Source organism: Pantherophis guttatus, chromosome 1, assembly GCF_059756535.1.
Source record: "Pantherophis guttatus breed Tessera chromosome 1, ASM5975653v1, whole genome shotgun sequence".
NCBI classification, from domain to species: Eukaryota; Metazoa; Chordata; class Lepidosauria; order Squamata; family Colubridae; genus Pantherophis; species Pantherophis guttatus.
Genome location: NC_142063.1, coordinates 299,116,462 through 299,136,752, shown reverse-complemented (window position 1 = coordinate 299,136,752; position 20,291 = coordinate 299,116,462). Strand labels below are relative to the sequence as shown.

Below are 20,291 nucleotides of genomic sequence, written 5' to 3'. Positions count from 1 at the left end.
AAGTTGAACTCCGAACTGAGCACAAACAACTGCCAAGGTCATCTTCCCCCAAATTTGGTGATGAAGTTTCCTTCCCATCAGCAAATTGCGGGGGGGGGGGGGACGGGAGGAGGCGGGAGGTGCGGGGTGGAGAAAGAGGATAGAGGGAATGCGAAGAGGAGGGGGGGGACAGAGATTCAGTTTCTCCTCCTCTCTCTCTCTCTCTCTCTCTCTCTCTCTCTCTCTCTCTCTTCCCCCCCACTACTCCTCCCAAGTTCTGCGCTCGCTATCCCCCTTGAATCCGAAGGAGCTTCCCGATTGGGCGCTGGGCCTAGGCACGTCACTCAGACCGTGACGTGTAGTCTTCCTGTTTCCTTCAGCTGTGTCTTAAAGTAAATCTTGTTGTGGTGCGGAGCCCTCAGCTCAGCGAGGCTGCTCTGCTGCTTGCAGAAAGAAAAGACAATTACAGCCGGGGAGAGAAGAGCGCCGCAGAAGAGCTGGTTCTCCTCCCCTCTCCTCTTTCTCGCTCTCTCTCTCTCTCTCACTCTCTCTGTCTCTCGTACCCTTTCTCTCCCACTCATTACCCCCCTCCCTCCCTCTCTCCCTCTCTCCCTCTCTCTCTCGCACGCGGGCACTCTTGCTTTCACCCTCCCTCGTCCAGTTGCAATATTCATCAGCAGCCAGATTATCAAGGCGATCTGAGCATTTGTATGAGCGCGTTTCTCTCTCTTTCTTTCCTTTCTCTCTAACCAGCAAGGGTGGGGGGGACAGAGAGAGAGAGAGAGAGGGACTCAGTTTCTTCGCCTTTGGAACTGAGTAAGTACCTTTTTCTCCCTGCCCTTCTCTTGCTTTCTCTTTTGGGGAGGGGGAAAGGGAAGGGGGAAGGGGTATTCTTGACACTGAGACGGGCTTGTTTGAAATACTGCTTCGGAGGGGGGAGTGGTGGGTATTTTCCCCCTTTTCGTCTTTGGATACCCTCCCTCCCCCCCCCCTTCTCTCTCCACATTTCCTTTCCCCGGATTCTCCCCTCTTCTGCTGCTCCCTTCTGAGTTTGTGACCGGAGTAAGATTGTTAGACTAAAAAAAAAAAAAATAAGCCGGCAGATGGTCCATATTCCGAAGCTTCATGGGAACCATCACAATAGTTTGGTCGGTGTGAAAGGACAAGGTTGGTGCGAAAAATGTCTCCTCGACCCTCTCCTGAGACTGTCTTTCTTCTTCCTTTTCTTTTCTCGCCAGCCTTTATTGATCCTTTGTGTTATTATAGTTTAAAGATGAGAAAATAGCTTAGTTGTAGGTGAAGTCCTGAGGTTTCTTTCCTATTTTTCCTACCTCTCCCCTTTCTCACCCCCCACCCCGCGATCGGTTCTTTCTCAACTCCCCAAGTCCGGCCTTTCTTCTTAGTATTGTGTCGCTGCCTTTTTCTTTTTGTCTTCTCTGATTTGCTTATTATTTGCATGTCCCTGACTACTTCTCTCTCTCTCTCTTTCTCTCTCTCTCTCCCTCTCCCCCCCTCTCTCCCTCCCTCTCTCTCTCTCCCTCTCTCTCTCCCCCCTCTCTCTCTCCCTCTCTCTCTCCCCTCTCCTGTATCTCTCTCTCCTCTCTCTCTCTCTCCTTTCTCTCTGTCTCTCTCTCCTCTCTCTCTCCCTCTCTAAAGTAGCGATGGAGAGCAGTTTAGAAACCACACGCACCAGGCAGATAAAGCAGGCGTATTTGAACACTGTCTCTTTTTGATCTACCCAAGGGCTAGGAGAAGAGTTGCGGAAAGAAGCTGTTTAGGGGGAATGGGTGGCGGGACGCACGGGAAGTTTTGAGGCCAGGTTGTTGGGTTTGGTTATACCCCGCCACTTTTCTATGAAAGCGCCTTTTCCCTGAACCCAGAGAGGTTTTATTCTGGAGCCAATAAATATGTATGTGATGGGGGGGGGGTACAGTGGGAAACGCGAGTGGAGATTGGGGCTGCTTTATCCCAAGGAAGACTGCTGAGGCGTGCGCTGTATCCCCCATTACATTAGAGTAGTTTGCGGTTTGTGGAGCGGCTGTCCCGCTTGCCCCACTTTGCCCCGTCTGCCGGTGATGCGCGCGTTGTTGTGGATCCAGATTGAGGCCAGGTTTAAAATGAGCCGCGCAGTCTTCGGTGGGATTTACCTGAGTCCCGACTCCCTATCGACGCGATTTCTTCTGATTTCTTTCAACGGTTTAAAACCAAACGGGAAGGGGGGGGGAGGTCACCTCGGGGGTCCCTCGATTTACAGCCAGTTCCTTCCAGATTATGCCACTGACCTGAAGCGAGGTGCTGCAGACTTAAGCAGGAGAGAGCAGACGCTTGCCCTGCGTGCATCCTAATGCTACAGTTCGATGAAAAAGGGGTCCTGGCCACCAGAAACCTAATGATGGGACACCGGGGTTCCACACCCCTCCCACCTCCAAAAGCTTTAGATTAATTTGTGAGATTACGTCCACTTCATGCACAAATTCAGTACGACAAAGATAGACACCTCTCTCTCTCTCTCTCTCTCTCTCTCTCTCTCTCTCTCTCTCTCTCTCTCTCTCTCTCTCCCTCCCTCCCTCCCTCCCTCCCTCCCTCTCTCTCTCTCTCTCTCCTGCCTTTCCAGAGACGACCTTTCTTCCCAGCCCTGGTGCCCACGGGAAGAGCTGCTCTATGTCTCTCTCCGTGAGCGCACTAACTTTCAGCGCGCAGTGCAAAAGTTGCTAGTCAAAGCGCCGGCTAGACTGGAAAGCTGCTCTCCCTGCTCAGGAACTTCGGCGGGCGGGCGGGCGAAGGGTGTTTCCGGAGAAGGGAGAGGGAAGGAGGGGGGAGAGAGAACCGGTTGTAAAACGGCGAGCGAACATCGGTTTGGGCTATAAAGCTGTTGTTGTTAACAGCCCCCGGTGGCCTCTTCTAAACAAGGGCGGACGGGAGAAGCGGGGGGAACCGTTCGTGCGCTTCTCTCTGGCTCCGCCTGACAAAGCTCCAGCGTTGAAATTGGACAAGGGGCGCTCGGCTCTAAGTGCGCATGGGCAGTGTCGGACAGGTGTGTTGTGTCAAGAAAGACAGGTGCAAGTTTCCCTCGGTTGAGCCCGAGTACAACGTCTGTTTATGAATTTATGGCGCTTTGTTTGGAGATGGTCGGGCTAAGGAAAGACGGAAGCCCAGAGCTCTTTTGTTCAGCTGGATTCTTGAGGGCTGCAAAGCAGGTTGTTTTCACTGGGAATTTCCCAAAGAGCAGAGAAAAAGGATTTTTTTTAAACAAAAAATAAAAACAAACCTGGCTCCTTTTGCTCTGTGTGGTGTGTAAGGCAGCGCGTGTGTGAGTGTGGGGGAGGTAAACCGGCGAATGGCTGTTCTGCCTCTTATCTGCCGATTCTACTGGTAGTTTGGTAAAATCATTTGCTGTGGTAATTGGAGCATTGTTCTGGGTACATTTATTTGGAGCAAACAGCCCTGAATTTCATTTGTAAGTTAGCTTGGACCCCTTGTTTGAAATGAAACATTTTCCCAAGTTAAATAGGGATTACTTTGCGGAGTAAGGCACCCACCTAGCCCCCAATTGAAACTATTTAACATCCTAACCCTATTCACCTTTCCTCAGAAATTGAGCCCTTCAAAATTCTATTCAAAGAATGAATTATGTGTGTGCTGCTTTGGGAACAATGTCCACTGAATGGGCTGGAGGTTATTTCTGAATGTATTTGAGACTGGGCCTTATGTCTTAATCAAGATGAAAAACAGTAAGTATGATACAAGGAAGCTAGGCAAGTTTTGACACATTTGACACAAGAATATGTCAACGTGCTGTCACGGCACAAACAGAACCTGTGATATATTTTTGTGTAATGGATGAGAAATTGTGAACAGGCACCATTAAAGGTGACATTCTCATCTATCAAAGATAAAATGCTGTTTTTCTTTTCTTTTCTTTTCTTTTTTTTTAAAAAAATCCTCTTTTTCTCTCCTTCAAACCAACGCATGACTGAATTTGCAAGTCTTTGGTCTGCACTGGAATCTGCATGCTTAGAGATGACAGTCTAAATGCAGACATATGCGAACCTGTCATTTCTTTAATTTAATGCCATCTGCTAGGTTAGTGGTGATATGAGAAGCACACATATCTACTGCTAGATTTTTTTTTTAATGGAAAGCATTGTTTTTAATACTTCTTTCCACTGTTTTGGCAGGCTTAATACGTTTTAATATTCATCTAGTCTGCAAATGGATTTGCATGTGGCCCTATATTCTTTGTTTCTTGACCTGTTCTTTGCTAACTTTGCCATCGAGCATTTCATAAGTGGTTCCCGTAAGGCCTCCTCTGTCAGTCATTTCATTGCTTTCTCTTCTGAAACTTAGTTTTTCCTGATAAAAAGTATTAACTATTTGGCATCTCATATTTTAAAAAGATAAGCTTTTTTTAAAAAAAAAAAGCCATACAATTTACACTTTGTTACTAATTTAGGATTAATTTATATTAACATTAGACATTACCTCGTACAACCTATTTAACATTATTGTTTAACAGGTAACTTTCTGCACTTTAATATGGGAAAGAGAATGCTCTCCCACCATTGCAAATTGCAAATTTAATGATCATTTCAAAATTAAATTGGCATCTCTCAGGTGGCTGAATCTTGATAGTGAGGATTTCTGTAGCAGATTTCAGTGTTCAAAATGTTTGGTCATGGATTACTTGACTGTGTTCCATTGCATGCTAGAGTAAGTTCTCAAGTATGTGCTGTGGATGAGTTGATTCAGTCTTCTGATTGGATATCCCATAACCTTAGGGAGGAGGGGAAAAATGTAGGGTGACCTTAGGTTAGGAATTATGTATGAGCAGTTGTATATAGTTGTTGATTTTGTTAGTATTTTTTTTCATGTTACATTAAAATGTTGGATAGCTAGAAAAAAATATTATTTTATACATTTCTGATACTAATTGGGTAAATTGTGGATGCATTTATCCAGGAGATGTTTTGCCAATGGCTTCCAAAGTCAATAAGATAGAACTCATTGTAGTCATCAAGGCATTACATACCTATGTAGGAGGGAGAGAATGCAAAATATCTCACAGCAGCTTTTCAATATCTTGCCAGGTTGGCCTCCCTGTGCCAATGATGCTAAACAGTTATCTAATTTCTTTGTGTGTGTGTTTTAAAAAAATATAATGATGTTTGTGTTATAACAGACATTTACATTTTTATATAATGTCATAATTCAATTTTTTTTAAAAGAAATCAGTGGTAGAAAAATGAGCTTTACTTCTAAATTCCATCACAATGCTTCAGAAGGCATTGTATTCTATTGTATGGGTAGTGAAGCTATGCAAATTTTACATATCCATGCTTTGCACTTCTCTGAAGTGCAGCAAAAATATTTTATACTTCCAAGTAAGTCAGTGCAATGTAATGGACTTAAGTTTTACAATTGATATGGATTGCTGACATCATTTAATGTGTTTCATCCAATCCTGTTGGATGAAAAATGTTGCTTAATCTATTTTTTAAAGAATTTGAGGGTGTCTTTCAATTTCTCTACTTGCGTATGGCATGCAGTGCTGTGTGCAACGAAGGAGAAAGGTAGCTGCATTCTATGAGAAGAACTAACAATTTTAAAATTTGCACTTTCGCTTTGAAAAGTTCATTGCTGTTTTTCACAATCAGCAGTTTTTATCAATTTGGACTTTTAAAAAATGTATTAGAAATTCTTCCTATAAAAATTACTTTTTTCCCCCAGATAATTCCCCCGCCCAAAAAAATTTCCATTCTACCTATTTTAGGTTAGCTTTTATTTTATCTTTTATTTCAATCTACATTGTACCAGTGGAAAAGCAGTGTAGCAAAAATTCGTAATATACACTATAATTGCTTTACTGTAGTATCACCTAAAACAATATAATCCACGTGTACTATGTATTTAAGATATGGAGGACTGAAATGCCTTCTGAAATAGAATGTTTGTACTTGTGAGCAATGGGTATTTTTGTATACATATGTGTGATAATATTTGCTACTCATATCTTTTGCAATGTGTATGTTTGGTGGGGTGTGGTGGACTGGGAATTCAGTGGAATAGAGGAGAGGGTTGATTTCAGAAGTATTATCCAAGTTTAGGGAATACTTTTTTTTCATTACATCGTGCAGTTATCGGAAGCTATAAAAACAGACTATTTATGTTGTACCTCTCAGCAACTTTGAAAAACTGAGCCCTTTTGAAGTCCTATATAAGTTGAAGGCTCAAATAATGAAAGCTTGGCAGAGAGGGACTTGTCAAGAATAACTTAAAATGTACAAAGCTTAAACCAGTAAACTAATCAATGATATTTATGTGAACCATAATGAAAGCTAAAATTTAAATGACTTCTGAATTACCTCTGAACAAGAAATAAATCAAGCTGAGCAGATTTGCTTTCCTCTACATTGGACAGGAGCACACTCTCTAATTCAATGACCAGTTTACCCTTCTGCATATGTTTTTTTTCCCCACATATCTAGTAGGAAAATCTCACCACAATCCTATCCAAAGATCTGATTCTTGATGATTCAGAATCTTAGATTTTTCTGCAGCATTCTCTTTCCCTCAGAATGTTGATGCATTCTGGCACTTTTCAAATCAATAGACTGATCCAGGGGCATTTTTTCAGCCCCGGTAAAAACATAATGTAAAATAATTACTTAAGTTTGGAAGGCAAAATATAAAGTTTGTCATATAAGAGATAGCGTGAGTGTCGGCGGGAATCAAGGAAAATGAGGAAAGTAGGGGACCAATTAATACGTATCAATTATAAGCAATACTCCAGTGATAGTCTGGCCTTCCCTTCTGGTATCTCCACTGTAAGCAAAGATGTAGAAGAAAAATGAATTCTTTGGATTATAGATCCATGGCATTGACCTTATGACTTTTCTCAATTCAACATTTTATGAGCTTTGCAGACATCCTATGCCTCATTCCATCCTTAAATGAAATACAATGAAAGGAAAAAAAAATTAGGGATGATTTTTTTAAAAAGCATATTGGGAATACTGTTATATATATCAGAGGTCCATTGAAATCTAAAGTTCAAGTTAAAATTTGTATTGCTCTTGCTTTTCCTTTCTGCTAATATCTTTATGTCCCTTCTAAAATGATGCACTTTCATTAATGCACCCCAACAACAAGCAACCTCTTTGAGACTTAGAGTGATGACAGATTTTGAAAGTAGAGGCAGACCTCAGAAGGGTATTTACATCAGCATATAATGACAGGCTACAAATCTTTCCCATGTAGGGGACTTTCACCCCTGCACAATTTTTTTTGCCTTTTATTTATGGGCAAGGTTATTTAGTTGTAATTAACCTAGAAGCCGAAAAAATGACTTTCTGTTGTGAAGTGGAATGTTCCCATTAAATTAAATGAAGCAGCGTATATCTGAAAATACACTGATACTTGTTTATACACAAAGGATCTGAACTAGATCCATAATCATACGAAATAAACAGAGGGGGGAAAAGGCCACTGCCACCTAGTAATGAAATCCCTTTTATCTCACAGGGAATTGGAATCATTTAATTTCTCACATAATTCCATGTATGACACGATACAATAAGGTATCTTTTAAATTATTCTAATTATTAAATATTGGATCCTTAGGTCTTTGTGTAAATCCAGTTCTATTATATAATCTGAGTATTTTTATCTCAGTGGAAACAATATATGAAGAAAGAAGTACACTGCATAAGATTGTTGTGGTGAAACTGAATTTATACTAAGATGCCAATCAGATATGTTCAACCCAAAGTTATACTTGCTATTGCAAAATTCTGTATGTGTGTTTGTGTTTCTTAGTAGCAGTTCTAAGTAAAACTACTAACAACTGTGTAGCCTCCTGCAAAATTTTTTTTAAAAATGTAGTTGAATATTCCAAAGCTTGTACAGCATTTCTTAAGAATTATTTTATAACCTCCAAAATAACTGAATGCTTGCATAGCCTTCGAATGATAAACAAACAAATATAGGTTTCATTCTAAAAGTTTTTGTAGGGTTTTATTTTTATTTTTTTTACTGTTACACTTACAAACCCAGGCTATACACGCTGATAGCGTAGATTATTTCAGGCTGAAATTATGCTTATTTGCATGGGTAGTCATTCTTTAGAAGCAGCTACAGATGCAGTCCTAGGGAGCACGTAGATGTTTTTACAGGTGAACCGAAACAGATGGGAACAGATCCAAAAGTCTGAATGCTGCCTTTGGCAAGATACCCTATTATTGTGGAAACTGTGCACTGTTAAGCTAATGTGGAGTTTAATATTAGATAAACATAGTATGGGAAAAATTAATATTACATTGGTATAGTTTTCAACTTGAAGGTACCGGAAGACGTCTGTAATGTTTCATATGCCATGTGAGTTTAGCATCATGGTTAATAAGTCATGAATGATGTCAAGAGCCTATTATAAAATGCAAGGAAATGTGTTATCAGTCTTCTTTTTTAAATTCTGTATTCCTGGGAAACAATGATGGTTCCTATAAAAGAAAAGATATCTGCCTTTCTCACGCTATTGCTTGATGTTGCTTTCTTTCATCTCTCTCAGTTTCTTTCCTTCAGAATCACTCTCTCTCTCTCTTTCTCTCTCTCTCTCTCCCCCTTTCTTTTTATGTGTGTACGTGTGTGCGTGTGTGTTTTGCAGGAAATAAGGTTTTATACGAGTACTATGTTGCATGAAATAATTATTTCAATAAGTCACCTGAGATATTATCTTGAGAAGCTGATGTAAGGGACAATGATACAGTGCTGAGAATGCCTTGGTTCTACTTCATGCAAAGAACTTGATGTCACATATCATATCTTATGAAATGGGAAAATATCTCAAGGATGATAAATTCTGTCCCCCACCCACCCCCACCCCATCTTATCCCTTTCTGGAATGCTTAAAATGATGACGTGGGAATTATATGTTTTCGAAACTCCTATTTTTACTGCAAAATGCAGTATGACATGTATTTTATAACCAAAATGTAAATTCTTCCTTAAATAGTTTTCTTATAAAGATTTCTAAGGTTTGTATCATCCTTTTTAACATATGTGTCTATAGGTATGCACGCTGCACCTGCTCATACTTACAGATATACTGGAACACCCTTATAAAATTAAACAAAATTTCTGGTTTTAATCTCAAATCTGTTTTGCAACTAAATTTTATTTTTTTAAAGCCCAAATTATATATGATAGCCTTACCTAAGAAACAAGACCTACTTTCATTTTATTTTGTGACATTATTTCAAACCCTAAATTTAATCAATTGGTTGTCAATGTCATGTGTTCTTCTAATCTACTGTTTAGGGTTTTTTTTTCTTCTAAAGATAAACAGTATTATTTTAGGCATTTGTGCAAAGAACCATATATTACTGGTGCTTAAGCAGTTTTTCCTCTTTCCTGCTTTTTTTTTTTAAAAAAAATTCTTAATCCATCTTAAACCAGTGGAGCAGAAATATTTAAAGTGTTTCATTTCAAGCAGAGTGCATAATAAATTGCAATAATTGTAATGTGCCATAAATCCCAGAGCCTATGCATTTTGCATTTGATTCAGGATTGAGGTCAGGAAATTTGGAGAAATTTAAAGAAAATGATTCATCAGTCCTTTTGTTCTGTTGGCCAGGGTCCCAGGATTCTTGAGCTGTGCCCAGCTGACAAGCTTTTGAAGATGGCACAATAACTGTTCAGTGATGCCTGACCATGACAGCACAGCCCTCTTAAGTAGGCAGACCAAGAGAAGAAGAGTTGACATTGGAGTGAAACGGACGGTAGGGACAGCATCTGCCTTTTTTGCAAAGGCGAGAGCATCGTTTTTTAGTGCCATGAATCCCCAAGGTTCCGAGCAGGATGTGGAGTATTCAGTGGTGCAGCATGCAGATGGGGAGAAGTCAAATGTGCTTCGCAAGCTGCTGAAGAGGGCAAACTCCTATGAAGATGCCATGATGCCTTTTCCAGGAGCAACTATAATTTCCCAGCTGTTGAAAAATAACATGAACAAAAATGGTGGCAACGAGCCCAGCTTTCAAGCGAGTGGCCTCTCCAGCACAGGCTCAGAAGTACATCAGGAGGATGTGTGCAGCAACTCTTCAAGAGACAGCCCCCAAGAGTGTCTTTCTCCATTTGGCAGACCCACGATGAGCCAGTTTGATATGGATCGGTTATGCGATGAGCACCTGAGAGCTAAGCGTGCCCGGGTTGAGAATATCATTCGAGGGATGAGCCATTCCCCAAGCGTGGCATTAAGGGGCAATGAAAATGAAAGAGAGATGGCTCCACAGTCTGTGAGTCCCCGAGAAAGTTACAGAGAAAATAAGCGCAAGCAAAAGCTGCCTCAACAGCAGCAACAGAGTTTCCAGCAGCTGGTTTCAGCTAGGAAAGAACAGAAGCGAGAGGAGCGCAGACAGCTGAAACAGCAGCTGGAGGACATGCAAAAACAGCTGCGCCAGCTTCAGGAAAAGTTCTACCAAATCTATGACAGCACAGATTCTGAAAATGACGAAGATGCTGGTAACCTCTCCGAAGACAGCCTGCATTCGGAAACACTGGATGTCAGGGCGAGAGATTCTGTGGGGAGGTCGGATAATGAAATGTGTGAATTGGACCCAGGGCAATTTATTGATCGTGCAAGAGCTCTGATTAGAGAACAGGAGATAGCGGAGAACAAACCCAGGAAAGATGGCCCCAAAGAAAAAGATCATGGGCCCAACTCTTTTCATCCAGAAGGCAAGCACTTAGCTGAGACGCTAAAGCAGGAATTGAACACTGCCATGTCTCAGGTTGTGGACACTGTGGTCAAGATTTTCTCTTCAAAACCTGTACGTCAACTTCCTCAGGTCTTCCCACCTCTTCAGATCCCTCAAGCAAGATTTGCTGTCAATGGGGAGAACCACAACTTCCACACAGCAAACCAGCGCCTCCAGTGCTTCGGGGACATCATCATTCCAAACCCACTAGATACCTTTGGGAATGTGCCACTGTCTAATTCCACAGACCAAACAGAAGCACTGCCCCTAGTTGTCCGCAAAAATTCATCAGACCAGCCTGCCTCTGCCCCACCTCCTGGCAGCCATCATGCTGCTCTCCATCAATCTCCACTTTCTGCCACCACAGGGTTCACTTCATCTTCGTTTCGCCATCCCTTTCCTCTGCCCCTTATGGCGTACCCATTTCAGAACCCCTTAGCGGCTCCTTCTGCCTCCTTCCCTGGGAAAGACAGAGCCTCCCCAGAATCCTTAGATTTAACAAGAGAGACCACAAGTCTGAGGACCAAGATGTCATCACATCATATGAACCATCACCCTTGTTCACCAGCACATCCTCCTAGCACTGCAGAAAGCCTCTCAATATCTCTTATCAAGTCTGAGTGTGGTGACCTTCAAGATATTTCCGAAATCTCACCTTATTCTGGGAGTGCCATATCCTTTACAATACATAGCCCATATTCTGCATGTTGATATGCTTTTATTTGATAATGGGTACTAATAACTACTAATGTTGGGGGTGCAATAGGTGCGCATAACACCCATTATTCTTAACCTGTTACCTTTTTTTATTAGAATTCCCATTCTATAATCAATGAAGATGTTTGTTGCTGAATCTCATCCATTCGTTGCATCAATTGGATTTTGGATGCAATTTTAAATGGGTCCTTCTGAAGAGAGTCTTTCCTAAGATGCTTGACTTTAATTTTGATAAAGAGGTTGACAAAGTTCCAATGTAAGGCAGAATAACTTTGGCTTTTAAGAAGCAGGAAAAATACATCATTACCACATATTAAACAAAACCACAGCCATAAAACAGGAGAAATTTATGGAAAACAAAGATCCATCCCCATAAAATTTTGTTCTGTTAACATGTATGTTTCATAGCATTTGCTAAGAAAGCAAATTTGGGAGTTGCCTGAGAGCCATTTTGACCCTGAGTTTTGAGATGCAATATCCCTGATTCCTTCTGTTCTAATTACGTCCTGATCTATTGAATCTATTGGCTACCAAAGATCAATTAATCTGTGCAGAACATCCTGCAAACTCAATCTGCCTGAAGGCAAAATATCAATCCAAATAAGCTGAATCTCTTGGTACTCTTGGTAAGTGTTTCAGCTGCTTGTGTAAATTGTCCCACAGTCTAAAACTTGTATTTGCAAGCATTGCTATATATGTTTAAATAACCTCTGTGCTAGTGTAGTGGTCTCCAAAAACCTATAGATAATTTTATATAAGGCATATTAAGGGGTCAAGGCTTGCTAATACTGTATTGTAACTTTTTGCTTTTCTTTAAAAAAAAAACCCCAGACGTTGCTTTCCATTAATGCAGTTTTGTAAACTCGTCTTTTTTCCCTCACTACCATTAATAAAATAGTGGCAAAATTAGTTGTAGTGCTCTCAAATAATTTCTCAAATTCTGGTGGTCATCTGCAGATATGATCTTTACCAGTATTTTTGTTGTTCCTACTGAAATCTATAAGTCTTACTTCAGAGTAGACAGCCACCTAATTTCATGATAAAATAAAGATATATATTTTTTTTTGAAAAGGAAACCTTTCAAGTTGAAAGAAACATTTCAATGTATTGATTGCTATGCTCCACACAAATGCTTCAAAACTTGAAAAAATATTTGGCCGTTTGGATGGTGATGGTGAATGGGAGGCAAACTTATTTCAGGTGATATTCAAAATTCAATATATAATCTTCATAATATTTTTTTAAAAAACACAACTGCTTCTTAATATAAGGCCAATATTTCTTCTCTCCAAATAAATGAATGAAGCATTTGAAAATCTTATATACATTTTTCAGGTGAATATAAAAAAGTGACACCAAACAAAATAAATATACAAGTATTGATGCATTTAAGCTATATCAAATCCTTTTCCCTCCCCCCCCCCGCCAAGTTCTGTTCTCAGCTCCTGTGCAGCTGCTGGGTATGCATGGTTAACCTCTGCTCAGCCATACACAGAAAATCTTTTGTCCTAATATACAAAAAGCAAATCATTTGGCAAAGCTTGAGAGCACAATTAGATATAGAACTTCAGCTGGATTAATCTTATAGGGCACATCTTTTTCTTTTCCTCATCCTTAAAATTGTCCTCAATTGTGAAAGCTTTAAATAATATTTTATAAAAAGAACCCTGTGCATACTATGTCTCTTTTATCATAAGGATGCTAAAAGAAGACACATATGTGACACTGGATCATTGGCATTCCAATTAATTTGTGTTCAATTGGAAGGAATTCTCTGCCATTCAAAGGGACATACTTTTAAGAAATATGTTCAGGATTGGGACCCTCCCCCTTGTTTTTTTAGCTTACTCCTATTTATGCATCCAACTCACTTCCCAATATAGTCAAATATGTTCGTTAAATCTGATCTTTCTATAAACAGTCATAATATAGACTCAAGAAGTCTTGAAATAAAGGCAAACTTCATCCTGAGATTACAACTGAGAGAGAATTAAATACAGTGTCTGGTTTCAATAAGCTGGAAAAAAGGCCATAATTAAATGACGATGTACCTTCATTATAAAGGAGTATTAACAGTACTAGTGCACTACTTAAGAAAATAGTGACATTTGATGAATCAAGAGTTTAGGTACTTTTCTGCATAATAAAAAGAATATTTAACAAAGCATAGATTGATTTACAGAATGATAAATATATAGTGTTTCAGAAAATAGCAGCACTAGGTGATTTGGACTTCAAAGATAACTAACCTTGACTCTAGTTAACAGGGAATACCAAAAGTACAGTATATTATAGATAGACTAAGAAGGAAAAAAAATCATCCTGGTTTAAATTAAAACAAAACAAAAATTAACTCATAGTATTCTCCTTCATATATTATTTTAAGGTGTTCTTATAATTCCCACTGGAAAATTTGGTCTACAGCACCTTTAATCATTAACACATTGGTCAAGATTTAACTAGGAATGGCAAGAAATATTATCCTTTAATGCCACTTTTAAAGGCTGTTCTTTGGAGATTCAAAAATTTGATAGGTGTCTTGTGCTGACATTGCCATTGCAAAAGTTAGACTAGCAATCTTAATGGTAGTGAAGAAAATTAAACAAGCAAACTAAACCAGTTTCTTATGTAGAAGAGTTGGATTCTGAAATGTAATCCTCAGACATATTAACAGAGCAAAAGTAACTACATATTCAACCCAAGACCTGTAATTTAGAGTACTTACAACAGTAATGGGCAATAATGGACTTAATCACTTGTCAGATCTGCTTTATTTTATTTTTTACCAACATTTTGAGATCTAAAGAAATGTATCAAAAATATATATTAAGAATAAAAGAGCAGAATGTTCCCTGACCATGTTTGCAATCTTTAAAAAAATGTTTTCATAACCAGTATACTAAAACAAAGACATCATAGAAGTCTTTTCTTGGTTATCCTGCTTTCTTCATTTAACTTTAGGTGGAAAGATATTTCATTAGCTGCTGTTAAAAGAATTGGGATACAGAGGTTTATGCATATCTACTACTAATCAGAAGCCTTCCAATAGATCCTGATCTACAGTTCTGTGAGGAAGCATTCTCCCCCATTGGAGTTTCTGAATTATATATATTTGCAACTGAATGTTTTCTGATATTTTTATATGGGCCTTCCTGGTACATAAATGGTGTTTGAGTGAACAAATAAAAAAGGGTCATTTAATAAACAAAGTCATCCAACATGATTGTGTCAGGATGGGGGGGGGAAACATTCCCTATTTCATTTAAGCCAACTGAAAGGATAACTAGGACTAGTTATAGAATTAATTCATTAAACAACCAGGGTTGATTTGGGCCAGCACCATCTTACATAAATTTGACAAACTTTGGCTCTTTGTCACAGTGAAGTTCTCAAGAAATAGATTTTAAGATCTACAGTGCTCTGCTCAAAATGAATTCCCGAGAACCTTGTTAAAAAATCATTAACATTTAACTGTTTGTAAAAAAAATTATGAAACCATATTTCAGTTTTGGGTCCCCACCGATCAACAGACAGATTTATAATTTGAAAATTGAGATTTTTGAAATTGTGGCTTTTCTGTCAAAAATCTCATAAAGACCACAGCATAAAATTATCACTTTGTGATCTAAATCACAAAGACTACAGAACAACTTCTAAGAAGCTGCAGGTCTCCTTTATCTTGACCCAAGTCAAGTGTTCATGATTCCAATCATAGAAGGCACTGGGTAAGGAAATAGGATTCATGACAATGTAGAAGCCAACACTCATTAAAAAGAACACTGATGTTCATTTGAACATTGCCAAAACTGTCCATATTTCTGAAAAAATGTGCGAAGAACAGTTGTGTTAAAATCAAATTTTTGAAGCCATGTAGCTAAACATCTGGGAGAAATCAAAGTCTGAATTCTACAATAATCAAATCTCAAGCATGGAAGGGATACCGTATAGTTTGGAGATGGTTGTTGCCTAAGGATCTGAAAATTTTGCCATCATTGACAAAGCGCAAATTGAGCTTCCTGTCAGAGATTTTATAAGAAATTATCAACCTATCTCTGTTAGCTAAAGCTGAAGCACCAGTGGTTGGGTAACAAGACAGTGCTCCCAACATACTACTATTTTACTTTTGTAACTTCTCTACTAGAGAATCAATAAAGAAGAACAAATTCAATATTTGGAATGGCCAAGACAGACTTCAGATCTAAACTCCATAGACATGTTTGGATAGGACCCAAAATGAGAAATACATACTAGAATACCTTCTATATGACTAAGTTAATACAGTTTGCCATGAGGCAATGAATCAGAATTCTTACACTGTAATGTGAACAATTGATCACCAATCACTGGAAGCATTGGATTGCAGCTATTGCAGTTAAAGGCAGTGCAGTCCACTACTTAATCTGACTCTACTTTTTTACACCATCACTGCATGGTGGATGACTTTGTTTATGAAAGAAATGAAACAAGCACCAACCTTTGGTATCATTTGTTTTCTCAGATTTTCCTTATTAGATAAGAAGGCGAATATGAATCTATGTTAACACTCAGTGGCAGATATGCAAAAGCCCAGAAAATCCAAAATGAAGAAAGGATTCTTTTTCCACAGATATGTGTATGTATGAGTCGTTCACACAAATTGGTTATTATATGGGCCTAATTACAAAAGTCATTCTTAGTTGTTATTAGCCATTCCAAATAAATAAAGGCTTATAGCAGTAATTATTAAGAATGCAGGGATCCAGTGATAATGACCATCTCAGTTCCAACTTCTGTCAGTTGACAGGAAAATCTTGCAAATCTGATTGTAAATTTACTTTTATATACATTAAATGGCTTTCCAGTAAAATGCAGCCAGTATACAAAATGTTCGTTTACCTGTTTGCATTCTTATATGTACTGTAGGACTGCATTGATTAGTAATGAGTTTCCTTAATTTCACCAGGTTTGATTGCATTCTGTAATGCAGTATTGATATAAATAGATCCTAAATTCTCTCTGTGGTATATTTGGATTTATTACTTTGCATATCTTATCTTTTGTTATAATAATGCTTTAAGAAAGAAAATGTTTGCTTAGTGCTTTCATGTGTCCAAAGCACTTCACATGGACTATATAAGTAGAAATAATCCTTATATCAACTTAGTAAAATATATCAGTATTATAACTCTCTGCATTGTATTTTTTGGGGGGGGCGGGAGGAGAGGAGATTAAGACCAAGAGAGAATGGCATGCCTTAAGGCTACTTAATATTGTAAGCTCATGGTAAAGGTGAGTTTTGAATTAAGGATTTTCTGATTCATTGCTCATCCATCTACATATTTTCTGTTCTTTGCATTTCTCAAATTCAGCTATTACTTCAGTATGACACTTTTGAAGAATAACCATTTTACAGTCTCATTGTCATTTCGTCTCTGAGATTATTGTGTATGAAATCCCAATTTTAATTTTCCATCATGGAGCTCAGAACAAACCTATTATCTGTGCAAAAATTCTGTCTTATGATCTATGACAGTTTGTTCCAATCTTGGCACTTTCCAGATGTGTGCACTTCAACTCCATAATTCTCAGTAGCAGGCGTGGTGGCTGGGGAATACTGGAAGATGAAGTTTCCAAACTAGTAGGATATCCACTTTGGTGAAATTTGATCTATACCACATTCAGAGCTCTATATTGTATGGAGGATGCAGTGTTAGAGACATAATCTTATTCTTTACCACCCATGAATTCATATCCCCAAATGTATTACACAGAGAGGGATACCAATTGTCTCATAAGGCTATAATTAAAGGCACTTTGAGAATTTGGTATTAAAATTAATATTCCATATTTCTGCAAATAAATATGCAACATAAGGACATTAATAATCACCTGTCTCTATTATTCATCTGAAATTTCCAAAACATGCTGTTATAAAATACTGAGCAGATCCAAGTACTTAGTGAAAGACTGGTTTGATCTTGAATTCGGCTGGCTTGATTACATTTTTAAAAACTTTCTGTACTTATCTATGAAATTTGACAAGAGAAAATGCATAGGATTCCCATGTATTTCTCATCTGGATCCTTATCAGAAATTTAAATCTTCCATATATCCATCAAAAGTTGTAGGAATGTCCTAGAACTTTTGGTACAGGTGTTATATTAAAATTTTAAAAAATATGACGCAGCTCACAATCTTATTCATCCAGTAATCTTGCAGATCCCTCTTGTAGTAAGGGCTGCAAATGTATCTTTAAAAGCGCTGTATTTCCAATGAGGCTGCAATTATTTTTAAAATATAAAACTATTTTGTTTTATGACAACTGCCCATTTGTCTGGCTTATTTAGAGGCTTATTCCATAGGAAAGAAAAACATAAGAGAGATGTGAGGCTTTGTTTTTGATCAGGTTTTTGTTCCACTCTGCTTTACATGGTGCATGTGTGTTCATGCATATGTATATTCATGTGTTTATATATCAAGAGTTTTTTCTTAAGAATAGCAGTTCTTCCCTTTGGAACAGAAAACAGCACATCTCCGTGGAGAAGGTACCCAGGATAAGAATGGAAACCAAGTATGTAAAAGCCAAGTTCAGGTTTTGGGAGCAAGAGCCCTTCCTGGTATATCTTGCTTTTACTGTAAAAAAAAATTAACTATTATCTTACTTTTTTTTTTAAGTAAAGGGAGAGAGTTAGCATTCATATGCCACATTAAACAACGTAGAAAGATGCACCTGCACCTGCCTCACAGTTCCCGCCTGCTTCATGAATGCATTGTGTATCTTTGCAAACTAAATATGTTTAATCAAATACTGAAGTTTTTATTCAAATTGCCAAAGAAACAGACAGCTAGTTGTTTTACAACATGATCTTCCTTGTCAGGCACCCTCTTTGCATCTCAAGAAAAGTAGCCTTGTTCAGCCTCGGGGCATTTGCATACAGAATATTAAGCCACAACAGTAGATTGTGGGTGTAGTTTTGTTATTGTAATACATCTATTTTTCTTCCCAAGTAAAGACTGTAATCTTTACCTTTGTAGAAAGTAGTTTTCTAACATTGAAAAACTTTGAAAGTCAGGCAGATAATTCCTCAGCAAGATGAGACTGTTTCAGAACAGAGTATTTAGAAGCCATACTAAGAAGCAGCAACATTTAACAAATGGAAATGCTTTGATCGGGGCTATTTCAGAGTAAAATAAAATCACTTGCAATATATGCATGGCTACTATACAGTTAATCCTCAACTCGCGACCACAACCGAGCCCAACATGTTGTTAAGTGAGAAATTATGTTAGATGAGTTTTGCCCCGTTTTATGACTTTTCTCACCACATTTGTTAAGTGTATCACTGCAGTTTTTAAATTAGTAACACGCTTGTTAAATTAATCTGGTTTCCCCATTGATTTTGCTTGTCAGAAGGTAGCAAAAGGAGACCACATGACTCCGAGACACTGCAACTGTCATAAGTGTGAGTCAGTTGTCAAGCATCCAAATGTATGTCACGTGACCATGGGGATGCTGCAAGGGTCAGAAGTGTCAGAAATGACCATAAGTCACTTTTTTCAGTGCCATTGTAACTTTGAATGGTCACTAAATGAACTGTTATAAGTCCAGGACCACCTGTACATCACCCAATGTATTTTGATTAAATCAACAGAAGCTTTTTTCTGGTATATTATTAATCCTAATCCTAAATACAAACTCAATGTCTAAAAATTTGGACATGCATTGAATCAAGCAGATAATACACATTGGAAGCACTGGTCTGCTCCTATATTCATTTTTCTTTTTCTTTTTCTCTCTCTTTGTGTATATGTATATGCATGTGTATATTGTGTATGTGTGTGTGTGTGTATGTATATATATTTGACAGGTAACCTTTGAGAGGATTTTAAAGGGAAGGGATAAAAATAAAGATCTCTTCTTGTAGCAATTCTGACGAGGAAGCTTCCAGTCGGAGAAAAAAAAAATATTGCCGCATCCTACCCTCATGCTTTATCTCCAAACATCTCAAATCAGGAGGAACAATCTATCTTGTAAAGAAAAAAAAAGAGCTACAAAGATACATATATGTATCTCCTTCTTCCTTTAATTTTTTTTTCTTTTTCCCTGTTCTTCACATCTCCCTTTCTGCTGCTGCTGCTGTTCTAAGCAGAAATACATTATGCTTTGTAAATATATAACAATCAGATCCTCGGGTTGTTTGAACACTGTTTTAGTTCAGCTGCAGTACACGGCTCCTCTGATCTTTTATGTTCCTGAGCAGATGTCTTTCATTAATTTATGGATTTATCATCTTTTCTTTTCTTTACCCCTCCCCCCCTTTTTTTACACCTGGCAGCTGGTTCAGGTTTCAGCAGTTACTGTCTTTTGCATTAGACATACAATTGAATGTCATCTGTCTTCACAAAGCTATGGCAGAGTAGTGAGGCAAGCAACATCAGCTGTTGGGGCAGAGCGTGTTTGCCTTCTCCTGGCTTTTTTGTCCTTCCTGCTTTCCTACCTCTTTTCTCTCTCCTCCCTCCCCTCCCCTTACCTCCTTAATATTTATTTGTGCTCATTTTCTTTCCTGGCCTTGAATGGAGCTTAGCTCGTGTTCGGTACAGCTGTATGTTTACTGAATCTATTCCATCATGACTCATTGTGCGTGTGTAAGTATCCTAGAAACAGGCAGTGCTTTCTTGGAAGAACGGTTGCTTTTCAGCACAAGCACTTAAAAGGAAAATTAACCAATTGGTCAACTCAGTTTTAGCAAAGGGTCATCTCACTATTGGCCTTTAAGTGTTTTGCTATCTATTTTTAATAGTTGCTATTAGTGAGGCTTTTTAACGATAATGTCATCTCTGAAACAAAGTATTTTGAAAAACAAAACA

General features: G+C 38.5%; 1 protein-coding gene across 1 annotated transcript in view; it reads left to right on the top strand.

The window, feature by feature from the left end:
* Positions 1-245: 245 nt before the first annotated feature.
* The window catches only part of PROX1 (prospero homeobox 1), a 71,997-nt gene continuing 51,951 nt past the window's right edge, over positions 246-20,291 (top strand). Inside the window, exons 1-2 of the mRNA XM_087883188.1 lie at positions 246-795; positions 9,608-11,399. Of these exons, the coding sequence (XP_087739314.1) occupies positions 9,675-11,399 (1,725 nt within the window). The 5' untranslated portion in view covers positions 246-795; positions 9,608-9,674. The remainder of the gene's footprint in view (positions 796-9,607; positions 11,400-20,291) is intronic.